Consider the following 23,420-nt stretch of genomic DNA (forward strand, 5'->3'; position numbering starts at 1 on the left):
GTATGGCCAATATTGAACCGGTTTAGTTAGCTCATAAACCGGGCCTGAGAGCATGAAACGATACCGTATAACTTTTGACCGCCGTCAATCTTCAAGGCGTATATATATAAAGGGTTCCGATGGCGGCAGATTCAACGGCGAAGTATCGGTGAAAGAAATTAAGAAACTGAGAAAAAATGGGAGTGCAAGGTCTTTGGGAGCTTCTCGCTCCTGTAGGTCGCCGCGTCTCCGTCGAAACCCTAGCCAACAAACGATTAGCCATCGGTAACAATCTCCGACGATCCAACTTCAATTGTATTCTTTTTTTTTTCTTTCCTCGAATTCGAAGGTATTAATTGATGATGTTGCAGATGCGAGTATATGGATGGTACAGTTTATCAAAGCGATGCGTGACGAGAAGGGAGATATGGTTCAGAACGCACACTTGATCGGATTTTTCCGAAGGATTTGTAAGCTTTTGTTCCTAAGGACTAAACCTATCTTCGTCTTTGACGGAGCAACTCCGGCATTGAAACGACGCACTGTTATTGCTCGTCGTCGTCAACGTGAGAACGCACAGACCAAAATCCGCAAAACCGCTGAGAAATTGCTGCTTAATCGGGTTTGTTTTCCTGTGTTTAACTAGTTTCCAATTGGTGTTGTTGCTTAAAATTTAGCAAGTTTTTTGAGTAAATTTCTTTGGTTTTTGGGATTTATTGATGTTAGCTTAAGGATATGAGGCTTAAGGAACAAGCTAAAGATATTAAGAATCAAAGACTGAAGCAGAATGATAGTGATAGAGAGAAGAAACGTGTGTCTTCTGATTCTGTGCAAGATAAGTTGCGAGATTCGGCAGAGCAAGATGATGTAGGGGTTAGTTTTTCTGAGGAGATGTAAGCTATCAAATTTTGGTTTAACTTTAACAGTAAATTTCAATTTTGTTGGTGGAATTTGCGTTAACAAGCTTAGTTGATGTAGATCTCCAGCATCTATGGTTGGAGGAAAAGGTGTTGGTGAGGTCATCAAAGAGTCCACGGTAAGTGAATGCAAATAAAAACATTAGTTGGTGTTGTTGGACTGCCTTAGGTGATTTGTGTTCCTAAGTATCCCACTTCTTTTTGTTCATTAGTTAGGATTTTTTTTAGCACTGACACACTCAAAATAACTTGATGCTAATTGTGTATGTCATAGTTGATATTCTTTTTGTTCCGTTTTATGCCATCAATCATGCATATTGCGGTAATGAACCAGGAGCTGGGAAATCTATTTACGCTTTGTTGTGATGTCTTACCAGTTTATGTTATTTCTTTGCTTTCACATGCCCTTGGCCCTGCATCTTTCGTAGTTTAGTGATTATAGAATCTGTTTACGTAACTCAACACTTGGTAGAAAACATGGTATTGATTTCTTCATGGTATATTTATGGCCAATCTATAATCTGTCAATTCTTTTACCGTCACTCTTTGTTCAGTAATTTTATTGTTGAGATTTATATAATGTCTATGATTTGTTTGTTGGTAATTTGTAGAAGGATGATCCCAAGGGAAAGGGAGTTTTGTTGGATGGGGATGACCTAGATAACAAAATGAAGCGTAATATGGAACATGATTCCTCAATACAGGGGAAGGATTATCAGGAAAATTTGGATGAGATGTAAGCAGAGTAAATGAGAGTTTGAGATATTGATTGAAGATGTTTATTTGCATGCAGTCATTTCGTGTTTTCCTGTCTTGGTATAGGTTGGCTGCATCCCTTGCAGCAGAAGAAGAAGAAGAAGGAATCTTTACCAGCAAAGCATCAACTTCAGCTGCAGCTATCCTATCTGAGGAAGATGACAGCGACGAAGATGAGGAAATTTTATTGGTAATCTGTGGTCTTTGTACTACATCTTTCTCGTTTTATTTACTGTTTCTGAAGTTACAGACCACTTATATTCAGGGGATATAAATTGGTTAAGTGGAAGATTTATTAGTTAAGCAATTAACAACAGTTGTCAACTTGTCTGGTCCTCTAAGGGAAATCTCTATATCTAGATGAAATCTTCATTTGCTTAGAAAAGAATCATGATAATGTCATTGGAATTTTGTGCTCGCTTTTTCCTCTTTATTAAGGAGTTATCTGATACTGTACCATCCTCAATCGTCTTCTGCTAATAATATTTTGTCTACATTTCTAGCCAGTAATGGATGGGAATGTCGACCCAGCTGTGTTGGCTTCTCTTCCTCCATCCATGCAACTTGATCTCCTTGTTCAGGTAATTACCTATTTTTGCACCATATTTTTGCATCATGTTGAATTTCATGGACGTTTTAAATTATTTAGTAATGTCTTTACTTGTAGATGAGAGAAAAATTGATGGCAGAAAACCGGCAAAAGTACCAAAAGGTCAAGAAGGTGAGTTACATAAATCACTGGCTCATTCTAGCTCTATTTATGTATTTGAATCTTTATGTATGAGGAGGTGCGGAACACTGACTATGGAAGTAATTCTCTTGTTATGAGTGTATAGGCCCCTGAAAAGTTTTCTGAATTGCAAATAGAAGCATACCTTAAAACTGTAGCCTTCCGTCGGGAAATAAATGAAGTTCAGAGATCTGCTGGTGGAAGGGCTGTTGGTGGAGTTCAAACTTCTAGGATAGCTTCGGAAGCCAACAGAGAGTTTATATTCTCATCTTCCTTTGCTGGTGATAAAGAGTGAGTTTCAGTTTGAAGTCTTATTAAAGAATAAGGTTCTTTCGTAGTAGAAATCAACTGATATTTTTGTTATTTAGAGTACTTGTGTCTGCCAGAGAAGGAAGAAATGATGAAAACCAAAAGAATACGTCACAGCAGTCTTTGCCAGTCCCCGTTAAGAATGCTTCCTCGCTGAAAAAATCAGATGCCACCATTGAGTTGGATAGGGATGAACCTACAAATCCTGATGAAAATATTGAAATATATAAAGATGAAAGGGGGCGTTTTAGAATAAGGAACAGACACATGGGAATCCAAATGACGCGTGATATCCAGAGGAACTTACATTTGATGAAAGAAAAGGAGAGAACAGGTTCTGATTCTCTGGCTAACAATGACGAAACATTCAGCGCCTGGGAGAACTTTCCTACTGAGGACCAATTTCTTGAAAATTCACCTGTTGAGAAAGATGATGTTATGAACCTGGAGATCCCGAATGATGATTCCATGGTGCAAAATCCATCTTCAATAGAGATATCATTTGACCATGATGGTGATGGAAAAGATCTCAATGACGAAGATGATATGTTTCTTCAGTTGGCAGCTGGAGGACCGGTGACAATCAGTTCTACAGAAAATGATCCTAAAGAAGACTCTTCACCATGGGCTTCTGACAGTGATTGGGAAGAAGTGCCTGTTGAACAGAATACTTCTGTCACTAAGCTTGAAGTGAATTCAAGCAATCAGCATACCCCCAAGCATATAAGTATCGATGAGGGTGAAGCAAGGGAAGAAAATAGTTTTGAATATGCCAGTAACTCCACCGAGAATGATACAGTAACAAAGTTCACAAAAGGCTATCTGGAGGAAGAAGCTGATCTGCAGGAGGCTATCAAGAAAAGTCTTCTTGAATTACATGATAAGGATTCTGGGGATATCCTTCTTGAAGAAAAACAATCAGCAAGGGTAAACCATGTTGACAAGCCAAGCCAAGATAGTCTTTGTTTTAGGGAAACCGTTGGTGATGCTGAACAAGAGGGATTTCTTGACGAAATAACAGACTTGAAAACCAGTGGTGCTATAAATGAGCTGTCCAACACTTCTGTAGCGGACAATCCAGATGGTCAGAAAGGGATTACCAAACAGTTTGGTACACACCCTTCTTCTGGTTCTAATAACTTTAGCCGTGATGTGAGAAATGAATTGCCAAAGGTAGAGTCAGTTATCTCACCCGAGAAAGCATTTAATGTTGCTAGTCAAAGCCGCATGCTGTCCACCATGGCTAAACAGCACAATGAAGAAGATTCTGAAAGTTTTGGTGGAGAATCTGTCAAAGTGTCTGCTATGCCCATAGCTGATGAGGAGAGAACTGGTTTTCTTGGTGACACAGCTATTTGCGGTGGTGTCGAAAAAGGTAATGCTGACGGTGACTCATCTATCATGATGGATGATACGGGAGATTATAGTAGACGCAAATTCCAGAGTCCAGTCACTAAATTTGGGGACCCTTCTCGTGATGTCATCAGATCGCAAATAGGGATACTACATGACATAGATTCACACAATGAAAGAATGGAGGAAAATCACTCTAACGAGCACACTTTAAATATTGACAGTTCAATAGATTTAGAAGGGAAAGGTGTGCCTGTTGAATTTTCAGAAGCAAATATAGAGGAGGAAATTCGAGTTCTGGACCAAGAATTCGTAAGTTTAGGGGATGAACAGAGGAAACTTGAGCGGAATGCTGAATCTGTGAGCAGTGAGATGTTTGCAGAATGCCAGGTTTGTCCGTTGTCTCCTAATACATATGAATCAATTGTCTTTATGCAGCCCTCTGGCAACCCTTTCGAAGTTTCTGTTCGGTTTGATTTGACAACAAATTCACCATGCTTTTGTCAATTTTGGATTTCCTTAGGAGCTACTCCAAATATTTGGCATACCATACATCATAGCTCCCATGGAAGCAGAGGCACAGTGTGCATTTATGGAACAATTAAACCTTGTTGATGGCATTGTCACTGATGATTCTGATGTATTCTTGTTTGGAGCAAGGAGCGTGTACAAAAATATTTTTGATGATCGCAAATATGTGGAGACATATTTAATGAAGGTGTGCATATCCTTCTGTAAACTCTGTTTTCATACATGTGGATTTAAGAAATCAGTTCTTTTTACTTTTGCTGCGATGAGTTATTTTCTTCTTCAGTTTCACATTAGCTTTCATACTATCTGTGGCTTGTCTTCTTTTATAACATTTTAGCACTTCTGTAGCGTCCTATGGATTGTTACTTTTTCGTTAGTAAGTTATACATTTGCCTTTATCAGGAATAAGTTGATACATTTTTTCGGTAGTAAGTAAGTTGATATATTTGTCTCTATTGATCTGTTTACAGTTACATTTTCCGTACATTCGGTTTTTCATTTGTATGGTGATTTCTTCGTCTCTAACCTGTTTTATTTTTCAGGACATTGAGAAGGAGCTAGGCTTGACCAGAGATAAAATAATCCGCATGGCAATGCTCCTAGGAAGTGATTATACAGAAGGAATCAGGTTAGTGTAGGTTTTAACTTCTAGCCGCATAGGGTCAAAGTCCGGTTCTTTATGTAATTGATATCATAATTGTTTTGACATGCAGTGGTATTGGTATCGTCAACGCTATTGAAGTTGTGACTGCTTTTCCCGAGGAGGATGGGCTTCAGAAATTTCGTGAATGGGTTGAATCACCTGATCCTACCATTTTAGGAAAGGCTGATGCAAAAACAGGTTCGAAGGTAAAGAAGCATGGGTCTGGCTCTGTGGATAATAAAGACGTCATCGCAGGTGCCTCCACTGATGACACTGAAGAAATCAAGCAAATCTTCATGGATAAACATGTATTACTCTTTCATCTGAACTTTAATGTTTAATTTATTATGGTCCAAATTGACAAAACCTTTCTACTAGTTTGATTTACCATTTAAAATTTACAGAGAAAGGTAAGCAAGAACTGGAATATTCCATCAACTTTCCCTAGTGAGGCTGTTATTTCAGCCTACTTAAATCCACAAGTGGATCGGTCGACTGAAGGTTTCTCATGGGGCAAGCCTGATCTGTCAGTTCTTAGAAAGTAAGTCATTTTTTACCAAACATTTTATCAATATTGGGTATGAATATGATCATCCTTTGTTAGTACCAGGTTTGCGAACTAATACCATCTACTATCTAGCTTCCTTCAGACAATATGGCATAGCTTGACTTTATATTTGTGAAGCCACTTAGGGCGTGATAAAGGTTTCGCGAATCTGAAGTAGAAGCCCAAATTTCTTTCATGATTTGTCCGATGGGCTCGGTTTCTGTAATAAACTACTTCCAATATATGAAACAATGTCCTGAGTTCTGATTCTGTAGTATCACTTTTTTTGTGAAGGCTATGCTGGGAAAAGTTTGGTTGGAACGGCAAGAAAACAGATGATCTACTACTACCAGTTTTGAAGGAGTATGAAAAGCGCGAGGTCTTCATCTACATTTGATCTCTTATCTTCAATATGCATATGATTGATCATATGAACAGAATCTGACAATTTGACTTTTTTTCTTTTGCTCCACAAAGACGCAACTTCGGATAGAAGCTTTCTATTCCTTTAATGAAAGATTTGCAAAGATCCGTAGTAAAAGAATCAACAAAGCTGTCAAAGGAATTGGCGGAGGTCTATCTTCAGAAGTGGCGAGTCATACTCTCCAGGAAGGTCCAAGGAAACGAAATAAGAAAAGACTTGCTCCTCAAGAAACTGAAGATATCAACACTTCAGATAAAGACTCACCTAAAGCCAATGAGAAAGTGAAAAACAAAAGGAAGTGCCTAGAAAAACCATCTAGTAGTGGAGGCAGAGGCAGAGGCAGAGCCCAGAAAAGAGGACGAGGAAGAGGAAGAGGAAGAGTTCAAAAAGATCCCCTTGAGCTATCAGACGGCACTTCTGATGATGATGACAAGGTAGTAGAGTTGCCGGCAGAAGCAGGCAATCTTCAAAAAGTGCGAAGGGTAAGCCTTAATTTAGCTTTCTTATTATGGAACAAATATTACTCGTTTCAGTTGTTTATGTTGTGGGTTCACTATGTTATTTGTCATTCGCCAGTCAATACGATCTCGGAATCCTGTGAAGTACAATGCAAAAGAAGATGATGAACTGGACGAGTCAAGAAGCCATGGAGAATCCCCTAAGGAGAATTTGGAAGATGATGACGAAGGTAGAGTAGGAAATGTCTCTGCAGAAAGAACACAGAATGAAACAACTATCGAAGATGCATCAATCAACAATTGTCCTTCTGAAGATTATATTGAAACGGGAGGTGGGTTCTGTGTAGATGAAGCGGATGAGATTGGAGATGCTCATTTGGAAGATAAAGCTATCGATGATTACAGAGTGATTGGTGGCGGATTCTGTATAGATGAAGATGAAACAGCAGAGGAAGATGCAATGGAGGATGATGTAGAGATGTTAAATATGGAGAGTGAAGAAGGACAAAAGAAAGGTAAACGTCGAAATGAAGAAGATAATGCATCATCATTGGAGAAAAATGTTGAGGTTGAATTTGGGAATTCTTCAGTTGGGGGATTAAGTGCTATGCCTTTCTTGAAGAGAAAGAAAAGGAAGAGCTGAACAATTTAATACTATATCGCTAAGTAGGAAGTAAAAACGTTTGGCAAAGTTAACAATGTGAATAAAAATCTTGAAGCTACAACTTTTGTTTTTGTAGGAAAGGGTTGCCGGATTTACCTTCATGTACATGTTGCTTTTTCAACTTTTATACATGATTTTCTCGGCTCTCAATGTCACACCAAAAAGAAAAAACAATTTCTTTATAAAACCTAATTAAACTTTAACTTTTACCTACATTACTCTAATCGAACAAGAGAGTAAACCTGACTAAATCACAGAATCAACGTTTACTATTCTGCAATTAGAATGATCGGAAATAAACATATGACCCGAACTTTTAGAAATTCTTTATTATGGCGTTTAAATTTAAAAAGAAATCGTGTGAACAACGAAACTTTGACATCCTAGTACTATTATGATTTTAAGATCAACGCTAACGCTAAGAGAATCGAGTGTTAGTCCCTACTGTTGGTTCCATTGTCATCAAAACAAGCAATGCAAAAGAACCATTGTTTTTTTAGATGCTAAAGGTTCTTACACTAAATATCGCTCTTTAAGGCAAACCAATTCCTTGTTTTTGTGTATAATCTGTTCCTTGTTTTTTTTCTTTTTTTTTTTTTTTTTGGCAAGGTTCAGCTTTCTAGATCTTCTTCTAAGTAACGCCTAAACTTTCATCTAATAAAAGACAAAACAAATCATGAGCGTGTGCTTTGATTTGCTTATGTATTCCTTCGAATTGAAGAAACATCATCATTTCATCATACATTACCCGTCTTTCTCAAAAAAAGAACTATTTATACCAAGAATTTAGAAAACTACTTATTAACGAGTTAGAATGGACCGACATTAGAGGCCCGTTCGAAAACCTAAGACACAAGTTTCGTTTAGGGCAACTACTTTGCTCGTTGGTTGTGTAAATTTCTCCAAGTCGTTCTCTCTCCGCTTCTACACGACGGTCACGGCGTTTATCGCGGCGGGGCTGTTTCTTACCGGCTGAGGTATCGATGTTTTCTTATCTCTCTCCGAAAGTCCTAATTAAGTAATCCTTGGATTTCTCATCATATTTATCCTATCGATGGATCTCTTGTTTCTTTGACAATCGCCTTATATATTCAATCTATTTCGGTAGATTTTGATAGTTTGTTTGTGGCGGAACTTTTATATATTTAAGTAAAAAAACTGAAATTCCAAGGATCTGATTTTAATGTTTTAATCTTTTTTGTGGTTTTTGTAGGAAAACAAAATGTCAAGTTCGACGCAGAATGATTTGCAAAACAAGTCAAGTAAAGCTCTTGCCAAGAAAATGGCACGTTTCTTTGCCAAAAACGGGATGAAGTACGAGAAGAGGTTGAAGATGATAGAGAAATAGAAATAACTTTGTTTTCTTATTTCTTCAACCTTAAGTTTCTCTTACAAAGATTTTGTGTTTATATAGGGATACAATGTTTTTTTTTTTTTTTTTTGACAACTTATAGGGATACAATGTTAAAACCCTAAAGTCTTTTTTTTTTTTTTTTTTTTTTTTTTTGCCGAAAAAAAGAAAACCCTAAAGTCTAGATCCTTCTACACTTGTCCAGCTGGTGTGAGTTGTCTTCAATATCACATGATCCTAGAAGCTCAAACCTATTTTGTAATGTTACTGTCGGACCTCCTGCAGCTTCTGTTGATTCTCTGTTTTTTCTGTTTTTGTCTTCTGCAACATTTACCAAACCTCTGATTTTATCTGTTATGTCTTTGTCTTTTTTTGCAGGTAAACGTTGGCGTGAGTTGGGTACAAAAACTGATGGGCTTGAGCTGGACCTGAGTTTTGTTGGGCCTTGATCACAAACAATGTTGTTGGAAGCTGTATTGTTTATAGAGGTATGCGAATTACAAATTTAATGATGCAAGCCTCAACTTTCTGAGGAGCCCAGAAGATCCCATACACGGATATTACAAGCAGAAGCTTAGTGAATACCTTTCTCAGATTCAAGAAACTAGAACTAGTACTCTAGTAGTACCCAAGTCAATGAGCCACCTCCAGGTATCATCAGAAATAATATCGAGTCGATGGCGCATTACGTTTGCAAAATGGGGTTGTTTGTTGAGAAGCTGATGATGCAATCTTACGCAAATATATAATGCAAGATACAGCTTTATGTGGACGTCTGATCCTTTTCACTCGTTTTACAAGCAAAAGCTTACCGAGTACCTTCTCAGAATCAACAAGACGGACCTGATCATCAAGATTATGCTCCTTACGTGGAGAAGGGTAAACCGGTAAAGAATACCATTCTCTGAATCAACAAGAGGGAGCTAATCAGGATAATGATAAGTAAGAGTAACGCTTTTATGGCGGCCATTCATGATGGTTTCTTCCATCTTGTTCAACTTCATCAGTGGGATTCTCTCCAAAAGATGAAATGGCTAGATGGAGGGGTTACGTCTATGGTTCATTGGCATGCTTCTCTCGTGAAAGATTTTGCTAACAATCATGAAGAGCTGCCACCACAACCACCTGAGGATGAACTAGAGGTAAAGAGACAAAAGTCTGATGACGAGCCTAGCCTTGTTCCAGAAGACAAGTTCCTCGCTCAACACCCAGGTTGGTGTACAATCAGGATTTCTATTGTTGATGTCGATGGTTGTGAGCTAAACGTCATTGAGAAAACAGTGCTTTCGTTATCAGAAAGAAGCATGGCAAGTTTCAAGAAAAAGATAGCTGAGGAGATCCGAACCCCACCAGAGAAACAGGTGTTATTCGGTAAAGCCAGGTTGTTAGTGGAGAACAACATGTCACTTGCACATTACAATGTGGGAGCAGGAGAAATCCTAACTCTGTCCTTGTGTGTGTGTGTATGTAGAAGACTGAGAGATTTGGACAAGGCTTTTCAATGCACGGAAATGCTCGCCAAAGCATTGCGTGAGTTAATTAATGTCGACGGAGGGAAATGCTCTCCAAAGTAATTGGTGAGTTAATACTAATTCTCTTTTATATTCTATGCAACTACCGAACTACGTACTAGGTTTTAAAAATTTGACAAGACTCCGCAAGTTCAAGTAGATGTGAATAACTTATGAATATCATATTTAGTATAGTTTAAGTGGTGTTTTTGATATCAAGATTTTTCAATTCGCTTCTTTGGATTAGTAAGCAAGGCGCGTACGTCTTCAATATCAATATCTCAAGTATTAATAAAGACAAACTGTAATACAAGATCAATCAAGGGTGCAGAGAACTGTGTTTTAAAAAGCAAGGCCTAGGCGCGCCTAGGCTCAAGGCAAGGGTAGGCTCAAGGTTCACCGCCTCTAGTAGCTGAGGCAAGGCTATCACGCAAAGGTGCTCACTCCTTGACGCCTTGACGTGAATCTCGCTCCGGAGCGTTTGGCGCCTATTAAAATAAAAGGTAACAATTGTTAATAATTACAAATTGTAATACAAAATCAATCAAGAGTGCAGAGAACTGTGTTTTAAAAGGCGAGGCCTAGGCGCGCCTAGGCTCAAGGTTCACCGCCTCTAGTATCTGAGGCAAGGCTATCATGCAAAGGTGCTCGCTCCTTGACTACTTGACGTGAATCTCGCTCCAGAGCGTTTGGCGCCTATTGAAATAAAAGGTAACAATTGTTAAAGTTGATATTTATTTGCCTTATATTGTTCCGAAACATATGCATACATGATTTGATTGCTAAAAATTAAAAACCCTATTAAAAATCGTGCATATAAACTACTTTTCACGTATCCAGCCTCTTCTCACATCTCCAGCCTTTCTCTCGACTTGCTTTTTCTTCATTCTCCCTACTCTTTCTTCTTACTCTTCTTTCTTCAAACTCTCCATCATGTCTGATCCTACTAAGCCAAGAGATCCAGCATGGAAATATACGACTCCTGTTTCGGGTAAACATGGTAGTTTTATGTGTATCTTTTGTAAGAAAATCACCAATGGTGGAGTTCAACGTGCAAAACAGCATATTGTTGGTGGTTTTAGGAATGTTACTGCCTAAAATCTAGTTAAAGACGGTGTGAGGGAAGAAGTGAAAACTTTCATGCTTAACAAGACTGAAGTTAAAGCCACTACTCAAATGATGCCACACCACAAGCCACTATATACGATGTGGAATATGAAGATGAGGATGAAGGTCAGCCTAGTCAGCCACCTTCTAAGAAACGTAAGGGTCTAATGGATAGATATGTTCTTCCAACTCCTCATGATATCTTGAAAGGACCGACCTTTTTTTTTCTTCTAAATAATAAATAATAAATATAATATAGTAAATAAACTACAACTAGTGGTCCCATACCCACTAGCCACCTAACCATAATCACAATCAACAGCGGAATAACCATACCAATAACAATATCCAACAATATCCAATAATAAAAACCAATACTATAGCATAAGCAATATCTAATAACAAGATAACCAATAATCCAATAACCAATCATCAGAAAACATGAAACCAGCAACCTAACAATGTTTCTAATGACTCAACTCTAGCAACCTAGCAGTGCCAGACAACATCAAACCGAGTCCCTAGAACATCTTCCTCTTCATTGCCTTGATTCCACGATCACACTTTGCCTTTACCTGCACCACAAACACATATTGCAATGCATGAGTATTTTATAAACACTCAGTACGGCAATCCTCCCATCTACTGGGCTATACACACAAGCAATAGAGTCATCTCTAACCATTAAACAACAATCAATAAACAGCAAACGACAAACCAGGATTCTGCATCAACCGACACCAACATGCATCGACCGACACCACATGGGGATGCATCGACCGACACAGAAGCTGCATCGACCGATGCAAGTTACACTTGCATCGACCGACACCCAATCTGCATCGACCGACGCATGCTCGACATAACACGAAAACCCTAGAGTTTTACGCGCTGTCCTCGCACTTGCATCAACCGATGCAATGCCGAACATCGTGTTTTCCCTGAAGCTTCTCGCCGGATCTTCGTTCCTACAACCACAAAACTAGATCCCAAGCCACAAGAAAGCTTCCTAACGTCCATAGCAACGATCTAACAAGTCTAACATCACACATCAAGCAGATCAAAGAGTTCTCTAGCTTAGATAAGCCATGGTCCTGCACTTACCTTTGCCAAGACGAATATGAACCCAAACACAAGAAGAAAACAGTTCTAGGAAACTCCTACAATGATCCCAGCTACAGATCTCTACAAGAACAGCCTCAAATCTCCAGGAATCACCAAGAACACTTCTCTTTCTCTTTCGTTTCTCTCAAAAGTGGCTAAACAGGCCTAATGAGACAAAACACGAGCTTAAGGGTTTTCCTTTACCCAAAATGCAGCGTTTGACTTAAGTCAAAACGCAGGAACTCGACCTTGCATCGACGGATGCAACATCTGCATCGACCGATGCAACTCCCAAACCGGGATTTTGGTTCACGGATGTTACAATTCTCCCCCACCAATCCAGATTCGTCCTTGAATCTCAAACAACCATCAGTCAAGGACTCTCGTGCAACCGTCTCCACGGCCCGCACTCCTACGACTGATCTACAGAAGGTCACCTCTAGGTGATAGACTCATGCTCCAGGCGTCATTTGCTCTCGACTTTTGGACTTTCCTTTACTCATAGGCCTAAACCTTGACTTTTTATTGGCTCCTCATCAGACCTAAGTCTGCATACCAAATATTGGCTCCTCATCGGGCCCAAGCCCGCATGCCATTATATAAGAAAAATTCAAACTCGTCTCTCGGGTTGCCACCCTACAGCGCGCCCCCGGATCGTCATCCGAAGTCAATATACCAACCATATTCCCAAGCCACAAAGTCTCTGAATATGGCAGTACTAGGAGAACCTAAGTTCTCCAAGAGCCGCGAGCAAACAATTCTGAACACGTCTGAGTCCTATCCCTATACAGGTTTCCTTCCTGTAGCTCGCGTAAAACATCTCAATGTCCTACCAACCACATATCCCCTCACTGTAATACCTCATGACCACACAAGGATCATATACATGCCACAACGGCCGCCACAAAGGCCAAACAAAATATCCTAAAGAGGACCGCCACCAAGGCCAAACAAAATGTCCTAAGTAGGACCGCCACCAAGGCCAAACAAATATCCTAAACAAGACCGCCACCAAAGCCAAACAAATGTCCTAAAAAGGACCGCCACCAAGGCCACTCGTCCCGAAGGACCGTCACAAAGACCATCTGTCCCGAAGGACCGTCACAAAGACTATCTGTCCCGAAGGACCGCCTAAACAGGCACTCTGGCTAAACAGCCCGCCACAAAGGCCACGCAATTGGCTAAACAGACCGCCACAGAGGCCACACAATGGCTGAACAGCCCGCCACAAAGGCCACACACGGCTAAACAGCCCGCCACAAAGGCCACAAAGGCCACACAATGTCTAAAAAGACCACCACACACGGGCACACTGACTCGAAAGTCCGCCACTAAGGCCACACAAGCCCCTCCAAAGCTCTCCACCGCTAAAATGGACAAATTCTAACTCCCGTAAATTTTTCCATATTTAGCACTTTCCATTTTTGGAAACTTCTACTTCAGGAAACTTTCCTCCAAAAACCCTCCCTCACGGAAACTTTGTACCCCGAGCACCACCTCATCTTGTTACTGAGTGGCACAACCAACCACCCCAAGCGACCGAGTAAACAAGAGAGATGGGCTGGAATACTCCATTCCTGCTCCAGCCACGGATTACAAATGGGACCAGGCAAAACAAGCTCAAGTCGTGGCTTGCTTCTCATACCACTTCTTGAACCTTGCCTTCATTTTCGCCTCAGGCTCCCAAGTCTGCTCCTCAACACCATCACAGTCCCAAAGGACTTTCATCAAAGGAATCTTCTTCTTCCGAAGTTCCTTGATCCTCCTTCCGAGAACCCTCACTGGTCTCGCCTCCACAGTCATGTTAGGCTGAAGATCCTCAGGAATCTTAGCCAACACCTGTTCACCCTCACGGAGACACTTCCGCAACATAGACACATGGAAAACCTTATGGAACGCACGCATAACCTCAGGCAACTCCAGCCTATATGCTACCAATCCCACCCGCTCAATCACTCTGAACGGACCCATAAACCTCAGACTCAACTTAGTCTTTGTCAATGACTTGTTCGGACCCTGCAACATGGCCATCTTGAGGTACACTCTGTCTCCTACCTGAAACTCAAGATCTCTTCTCCTCTTATCAGCATAACTCCTCTGCCTATCCTGAGCCTCCTTCATGTTCAGCTTGAGAACCCAGATCTTTTCTGAGGTCTCCTGAACAAAACTAGCACCAAACATGCTCCTCTCCCCCACCTGAGTCCAGCATAACGGTGTATGACATGGTCTCCCATACAAAGCCTCATAAGGAGCCATCTTAATACTCGCCTGATAATTGTTGTTGTAAGCAAACTCTACCAGGTTCAGGTGATCTGCCCAATGGCCACCCCAATCCAACACACACATCCTCAGCAAATCCTCCAGCGTCTGGATCGTCCTCTCAGACTGTCCATCTGTCTGGGGATGATAAGCTGTACTCATAAGCACCTTAGTGCCCATCTCTGCCTGAAATTCCTTCCAGAACACAGAAGTGTACTTTGAATCCCTGTCAGACACAATGCTTGCTGGCATCCCATGCAACCTGACTATCTCTCTCACATGCTTCTTAGCCAAGACCGTTGCTCCATCAGTCTTCTTAATGGCCAGAAAATATGCTGACTTAGTCAACCAGTCCACAATGACCCAAATAGTATCAAAGGTTCGTGACATTGGCAATCTTACCACAAAATCTATGGTGATCATATCCCACTTCCACTCAGGAATGGGTAAACTCTTCAACAAACCGCCAGGAACCTGATGCTTAGCCTTCACTAGCTGACACACATCGCACCTCGAGACCCAACTAGCTACATCCTTCTTCATCCCGACTCAGTGATAGTACCTCTTGAGATCACAGTACATCTTAGTCGCTCCTAGATGAATAGAAAACCTGCTCGCATGAGCCTCTCTCAGGATCTCCTGTCTCAACTCCTCATCCTTGGGCACACAAACCCGACCGTGCACCAAGATAGTACCATTATCAGAGACCTGATACTCTGAATTCACATCCTTTGAGGCATTCACCAGCCCTAAATCCTTCTCCTGAGCCAACCGCACCCTACTCAGAAGATCTGCTCTATCCACTGCTTCCAAACCCAACGGTTCCTATGAAACAACACATAAGCTCAAAGCACTGATTTCTCCTACCAGAGACTCCATCTCCTGCTCCTGAGCCGAAGCTACCCTCTTCCGACTCAGAGCATCTGCAATCGTGTTAGCCTTATCATCTGTAAACACCTGCACCTTTGCACCATAAAGATATGATCTCCAAATCTTCAGGGCAAAAACAACAGCATCCTTCTCCAAATCATGAGTAGGATAGTTTCCCTCATGCTTCTGCAACTGCCGTGAAGCATAGGCAATCACCTTCCCATGCTGCATCAACACATACCCCAAACCAACTCTAGATGCATCAGTATAAACCACATAGGGTTCCCCCTGCTCTGGCAAAGCCAACACTGGCGTAGTAGTCAACATCTCCTTAAGGCTTTCAAAGCCCTCCTCACACTCCTGTGACCACACAAAAGGAACATCATTCCCTGTCAACTTAGTCATAGGGCATGCTCTACTTGCAAAACCCTGCACAAACCTCCTGTAATAACCTGCCAAACCAAGGAAACTCCTGAACTCTGTGGCATTATGCGGTCTAGGCCAATCCCTGATAGCCTGAATCTTCTCCGGATCCACAGAAACTCCCTCTGTAGAAACAATATGACCCAGAAAACCCATCTCACACTGCCAAAAACTACACTTGCTTAACTTGGCAAACAACTTCTGCTCCTGCAGCTTCTCCAGAACTGCCCTCAAATGAACTGTATGCTCCTGAGGACTCTTAGAATAAACCAGGATATTGTCGATGAAAAATGATGACAGACACGTCCAGAAACTCCTGAAACATGCTGTTCATCAATCTCATAAACGCTGCTGGCGCGTTAGTCAACCCGAAAGGCATCACCACAAACTCATAATGCCCATACCTCGTCCTGAAAGCAGTCTTCCTCACATCTGCCTCATCTATCGGTATCTGATGATAATCCGACGCCAGATCTACCTTAGAGAACCAAGTAGCACCCCTCAACTGATCCAACAACTCATCAATCCTGGGAAGAGGGTACTTGTTCTTCAAAGTAACCCGGTTCAAACCCCGATAATCAATGCACAACATGAAACTCCCATCCTTCTTCTTGACAAACAACACCGGCGCTCCCCACGGTGATACACTAGGACGGATTAATCCCTTACTCAACAAATCCTCTAGCTGCTTCTTCAGCTCTACCATCTCTGCTGGAGCCATTCTGTAAGGAGCCTTGGATAACGGTGTCGTCCCTGGTTCCAGTTCAATGGTAAAAGGATCCGACCGAGATGGTGGTAATCCCTGCAAAGACTGAAACACATTCTCAAACTCCTCCACTACCGGAATCCCGCTAACCATAGACTTCCCTACTGACTCTAGCATAGATATAGTAACCAAATAAGCCTCACGGCCCTTCTCGATCATCTTCCCCGCCTGAATGGCTGAGATCACGAGACTCCCTGAAGTCGGTCTAATACCCTGAAAAACCAACTTCCCTCCTGGACGCTCAAACTCCACTCTACCCCGATGGCAATTCAAATGCACCATATGCTGATGCAACCGACATCATATAACTCCACAGGACTGATAAGTAAATCCGCTGGCCATGACTCCCCTGCGATCTGAATATCAACTCCTCTAGCTCGTCCAATAACTCTCAGGAACTTGCCTCCCGCAACTCTGACAACTCCTGAATGCTCTCCGGGATCCCCTCTGATCCCCGTGCTCTCTGCACACTCCGGAGTAATAAAGCTGTGAGAAGCTCCAGAATCAAACATAACATGGGACTTAAACCCGCCCACCAACAAGGTCCCTACACAAACCTCATGTGTTGAGAACCTAACACTTTATCACAAGAAAACATAAAATCCGAACCTACTAAAAATTCACAAAGCTTAAGTACCAGAAATTATACCTGTGATCGCCCCGGCACTGGTTCCACCAGTCTCTGCTGTCGTGTAAACCTGTGGTGCCTGCTCAATCCGTTCCACCTGCTGACCTCCAGGCTACACCTGCTGCAACGCTGCCACTGCTGCCGGCTGCAACTTGGGACAAAAGGGCATGATGAGCCCTGTCTCCCTACAATGATAACATACCTGAGGCCCTACCGTCAGAGCACTCCTCTTGGGACAACTAGCAACCTTGTGATCCTTGCTCCCACAACTGAAGCAACTCGCACCACTCGGCCTCTGCGTAGCCTCCCACCTCCTCTTGGTTCCCCGTGCAGGCCTACCGCCCCTGCTAGAACCACCCTGCTGCTGAGCCTTACTAGGCTGAACTGCTGGACTAGCCACCATTGACTGTGCCCGGATATCCTCCTCAATCTCTGCTGCAGTCTCAACCAGCTCTACACGCGTAGCATATCTCCGCCCTCTACAATGAACTCTCAAATCATCACGTAGAGCCCCCAAAAACCTTTTGATCTGAGCCTCCTCAGACTCCATAGCCCAAACCCCATAACATAGAAGTCGACTGAACTCCAAGTCCAGCTCCTGCATTGACCGTGTCCCCTGAGACAACTGAAGGAACTACACCTCCAACCGATCCAATGCCTCTCTAGGAAAATACTTACGGTTGAACTCCAAGACGAAGTCAGCCCAAGTCATCTCCCGCTGCAGTCTCCTAGCAGCCACTGATCTCCACCACAACTCAGCATCACCACTCAAATGGTAGACCCCTATGTCCACCCAAAACTCCTCAGGACATCTCAGAGTATGGAAGTTACGTTCCACACTCGTCCTCCACGCATCAGTAACAGTAGGGTCTGTACCACCCAAAAACTTCTCATTGAAAAGAACCCTCATCTCCTTGAGCATAGATAAATAACGTCCATGAACTCCCACATCTGCAGCCACTGGCTGCCACTCCTCTGCCACCATTGGTGGCACTACCTGAGCCTAAGCTGGTACCACTGGTGGTAACCGCTCTAACAACTGAGCCGCAAAGTCAGTACCAGGGACTCCTCTCGCTGGAACTCCCACACCAGGAGCCCTAGCATCACCGGCCACTGGAGCATCAACACCGCCCCCTCCGGCCACACTCACTGAATCCCCCGGAACACCCTGCGACTCGCCAACACCCTCGCTGTCACACTCTGGTCCTCGGTCTCACTAACCTCTGGGACTCTGCCCCTACCACGACTACGTCCGTGTCCACAACCACGTCCACGTCCACGTCCACGACCACGACCAGCAACAGCACCATCTCTAGCCATCTACACTACCATGAACAGAAGACTAAGCAAACAATTACTATTATAACACAGAAACATAAACTCACCGTGGAATCACACAGTCAGCTCGAAGAGGATGTTCTAGGACTCCATGCCACACACAATTGACTAACTCACATAATCAATCAAGACATGTAATCCCAAACATCACAACAGAACCTAGTGAACCCAAACCTAGAACCGTAAAGGCTCTAATACCAAAATGAAAGGACCGACCTTTTTTTTTCTTCTAAATAATAAATAATAAATATAATATAGTAAATAAACTACAACTAGTGGTCCCATACCCACTAGCCACCTAACCACAATCACAATCAACAGCGATATAACCATACCAATAACAATATCCAACAATATCCAATAATAAAAACCAATACTATAGCATAAAACCAGCAACCTGGCAATGTTTCTAATGACTCAACTCTAGCAACCTAGCATTGCCAGACAACATCAAACCGAGTCCCTAGAACATCCTCCTCTTCATTGTCTTGATTCCACGATCACACTTTGCCTTTACCTGCACCACAAACACATATTGCAATGCATGAGTATTTTATAAACACTCAGTAAGGCAATCCTCCCATCTACTGGGTTATACACACAAGCAATAGAGTCATCTCTAACCATCAAACAACAATCAACAAACAGCAAACGACAAACCAGGACTCTGCATCGACCGACACCAACATGCATCGACCGACACCACATGGGGATGCATCGACCAACACAGAAGTTGCATCGACCGACACCCAATCTGCATCGACCGACGCATGCTCGACATAACATGAAAACCCTAGAGTTTTACGCGCCGTCCTCGCACTTGCATCGACCGACGCAAGATATGCAACAACCAATGCAATGCCGAGCATCGTGTTTTCCCCGAAGCTTCTCACTGGATCTTCATTCCTACAACCACAAAACTCGATCCCAAGCCACAAGAAAGCTTCCTAACGTCCATAGCAACGATCTAACAAGTCTAACATCACACATCAAGCAGATTAAAGAGTTCTCTAGCTTAGATAAGCCATGGTCCTGCACTTACCTATGCCAAGACAAATCTGAACCCAAACACAAGAAGAAAAAGCTTCTAGGAAGTTCCTACAACGATCCCAGCTACAGATCTCTACAGGAATAGCCTCAAATCTCCAGGAATCACCAAGAACACCAAGAACACTTCTCTTTCTCTTTTGTTTCTCTCAAAAGTGGCTAAACACGCCTAATGAGACAAAACACGATCTTAAGGGTTTTCCTTTACCCAAAACGTAGCGTTTGACTTAAGTCAAAACGCAGGAACTCGACCTTGCATCGACCGATGCAACATCTGCATCGACCGATGCAACTCCCAAACCGGGATTTCGGTTCACGGATGTTACATATCTTGAAAGGAAGGGGGGACAAAAAAGAAGTTTCTGGAAAATCTGATAAAGAGCTTAGGGACAAGGCATGTGCTGCTATTGCAAGGTGGTTCTATGATGCAGGGCTTCCGTTTAATGCAATTACCTTTGATAGTTTTAGAGAAGCACTTGAATTAGTTAGTCAATATGGGTGTGGCTTTAAACCACCAACTATGTATGAGCTACGGATTCCTTTCCTGAAGAAGGAAGTAAAAAGAAACAGAAAATCTGATGGTAGAGCACAAAACAGAATGGGTAACTAAAGGGTGTTCAATCATGTCTAACAGATGGCATGATTCTGTTGTCCAAAAAGACATTATTAACTTTCTTGTTAACTCGCCAAAGGAATCAGTTTTCATCAAATCAGTTGATGTTTCAACAGATGTGAAAGATGCTAATTTTCTGTTTGATAAGCTTGATCGTATGGTGGAAGAAGTTGGGAAATCTAATGTTGTCCAAGTGATAATGGACAATGCATCATACTATGTAAAAGCTGGTGAGTTTGTTACTTTATAAGGTTTTGAATTTTTCTGATTTTTTTTTAGAATGATACTAACAAGTCTTTGTGTTTTATTACTATTGTAGGCCAATTGCTAATGGCGAAATGACCACATCTGTATTGGCTTTCTTGTGCAGCCCATTGCATACATCTCATGTGTGAGAATATAGGAAAACTTCCTTTCATGAAGTCTGCAATCAAGAACTGCATCTACATGAACTACTACATCTATATTCACACTTCTCTTGTGAATATGATGAAGAAACTCACAAACCAAGCAAATCTACATAGACGAGCAGTTACTAGATTTGCTACATCATTCATCACACTTGCGCAGTATCACAAGCAGAGGAAAAACCTGAGGAGTTTTGTAGCTTCTGAATAATGAAATGATTCAAAGTGGCCAAAGGATTTAGGAGCAATGAATGTGAAAAAGTTCATCATGAGCGACAGATTTTGGCACAGCGCGTTGTCTGCACTGAAGTTGACAGGGCATGTAGTTAAGGTTCTTAGGTTGGTTGACGGAGAGAAAAAACCAGCTATGAGGTACATTTACGAAGCTATGGATAGGGCTAAAGAGGTCATTGCTAGGACCTTCAATGAGAAGGACGAATAGTACAAATATGCATTTGCAATCATTGATAATTGATGGGATTGTCAACTCCATCTTCCTTTGCATACTGCTGGCTACTTTTTGAATCCATAATTTCAGTATAATTTAGAATCTGGGGTGAATTGTGAAGAGGTTATGGAAGGTCTCTACAAGGTTATTGGAAAGTTGGTTCCTGAAATTGCAACTCAAGATAAGATAGACTCAGAGTTGACACTGTTTAAAAATGCTAGACTCTTTGGGTTACCCATGGTGAAAAGACAAAGGGAAATAAAAGCACCAGCTGAGTGGTGGTCTTCTTATGGAGGATCTACATCAACACTAAGAGACTTTGCCATAAAAATTCTTAGTCTCACATGAAGTGCAACTGGTTGTGAGAGAAACTGGAGTGTGTTTCAACATCTCCCTACCAAGAAAAGGAATCGATTGGCTCAAGAATGTTTGATGATTTGGTGTTTGTTAAGTACAATCGCACTTTACAACGACGTTACAAGCTGAAAGACACCATTGATCTGATCATCCTAGAAGATATTGATAATCGTAATGAGTGGCTGGTTGGAATAATGGATGAGGTGTCTAGTGTTGAGTATGATCTAGTGTTTGAAGATGGTAACTTAACATGGGATGTGGTAAGCAGAGCTTCTGGAGCAAATGAGCCTAACTATCTTACTAGAGCCAAAAAAACATCAGCACAATCTGCAAGTAGAGCTGAGAAAGGGAAGAATACAGCCTCAAGCTCCAATCCAGCTCCAAGACCATCTCAAAGTTCATCTATAACTCCATTGACTTTGATTGATGAAGATGATGAGAATGAAATTGAAGAAGATTTTAGAGGAGATGAGGACACTCAAGCGGGTGTGGAAGATGTTGAGTATGATGATGAGGAGAATCATGAGATGGATTTTTAGAGTTACTTTGTTTGGATTAGCTGTTTTTTTATTTTGTTTTCAGTTCTCAGTTTAAAACTTTGTTGGATTGGCTGTTTCTTTGTTTTGTTTTTAGTTCTCAGCTTAAAACTTTGTTGGATTGGCTTTTCCTTAGTTTTGTTTTCAATTCTCTGTTTTACTATTATTGGATTGTCTCTTTCTATATATTTCAAATGATCTATGTTTTAGACTTACAAATTGTGTTAATAAAACTAAGGGATCAGTGACTAACCTGTATGTTTTTTTTTGTGTGCAGACTCACCTCATGCAGCAGAGGCGTTTGCTCCTTGGCACCTAGGCTCAAGGCGAAAGCGAGACCTTCGTAGTCTCACCTCGCCTCTCGCCATTTAAAACACAGGTAGAGAAGCTATAGCTCTCTTCCGAAACTTACCCATCTAGACCTACAATTTTAACCCAAACTGGTTTGTTCGAATTGAAAAACTGGATTTTTTGGTTTTTGGTTTGAAATCGGTATAGTAATCAGTTCACTACGGCATAAATTTTTAATTGGTTATTAGTTACCCACTTTTTAAAACCAAAAATATACTGAATCAAACCAAAATTCAAATTTAAATTTTAACATTGTGTGATTGAGTTCTGTTTTGTTGCAATATTGTGTATGGCAAGAAGAATATATCTTGAAATATGGGTAAGAAATAATTATTGAAAAACGACCAAGATTTGAGAACATGCTCCGTTCCCAAACATCAGACACGAGCTTGATCAATCTTCCATACCTCATGCAACGATGTGATGATGAAAAAAACATAAAAAAAATTAGCATTGAATGATATCATATATAGAAATCAAAATGACGAAAAAAATTACAAAAGGATGCGACTGGATATACGTTTAATAATTGACGTGTGTCTACTGTCTAGACATTTATCACTTCACATCACTGAAAATACATATTTCTTGTAAATTTGCTTTAAATAAATTGAGAATGCTTTTTTTTCTTTTGAACAGTATCTTAAATACCTGCATTTTGGTATAAGTCGTATTCGTATAAGCTATTGAAATTTCCTTAAGATATAACAAATTCCAAAGTCATATTTTGGTAAAGTAACTATGAAGTTTTTGTAACAATATCGTTAAAACCAGGCTGATTAAAACTATACTCCACTAGTGACAGATAAAGGCTTAATTCTACACAAACTTAATGAAAATCTCTAATATTTTGCAAGCAAATCGTTCATCATTACTTTAATAATTTCGTGTAAATCGCTCGATCATAAGTGTGGTGCATGAGATAATTTATCGTGAATTCTTGTGATGCTAGTAGTATACATGTTTATCATATATAATTCTTTGTGGTACGGA

The 23,420-nt window shown here is 41.3% G+C and overlaps 1 protein-coding gene and 2 pseudogenes across 2 annotated transcripts; all 3 read left to right on the forward strand.

The window, feature by feature from the left end:
* The first annotated feature begins 28 nt into the window (after positions 1-28).
* Positions 29-7,461, forward strand: LOC104710649 (DNA repair protein UVH3). 2 transcript variants are annotated; one of them, XM_010427282.3, is made up of 17 exons: positions 29-264; positions 351-601; positions 706-872; positions 958-1,015; positions 1,508-1,632; positions 1,719-1,842; positions 2,156-2,233; positions 2,320-2,373; positions 2,489-2,673; positions 2,751-4,434; positions 4,568-4,762; positions 5,118-5,203; positions 5,289-5,526; positions 5,623-5,759; positions 6,060-6,144; positions 6,243-6,671; positions 6,766-7,461. In XM_010427282.3, the coding sequence occupies exons 1-17, from the start codon at positions 177-179 to the stop codon at positions 7,288-7,290; spliced, it is 4,509 nt and encodes a 1,502-aa protein (XP_010425584.2). In that variant the 5' UTR covers positions 29-176; the 3' UTR covers positions 7,291-7,461. The 2 variants fall into 2 exon arrangements, with proteins under 2 accessions (XP_010425584.2, XP_010425586.2); XM_010427284.2 differs by having other exon boundaries at positions 63-264; positions 2,160-2,233.
* Positions 7,462-8,533: 1,072 nt separating this feature from the next.
* Positions 8,534-10,236, forward strand: LOC147937844 (uncharacterized; annotated as a pseudogene).
* An 870-nt stretch (positions 10,237-11,106) lies between these two features.
* LOC104715074 (uncharacterized) lies at positions 11,107-22,079 on the forward strand (annotated as a pseudogene).
* The last annotated feature ends 1,341 nt before the right edge of the window (positions 22,080-23,420 follow it).

The sequence above is a fragment of the Camelina sativa genome, chromosome 9 (genome assembly GCF_030686135.1).
Source record: "Camelina sativa cultivar CO46 ecotype springtype chromosome 9, ASM3068613v1".
NCBI classification, from domain to species: domain Eukaryota; kingdom Viridiplantae; phylum Streptophyta; class Magnoliopsida; order Brassicales; family Brassicaceae; genus Camelina; species Camelina sativa.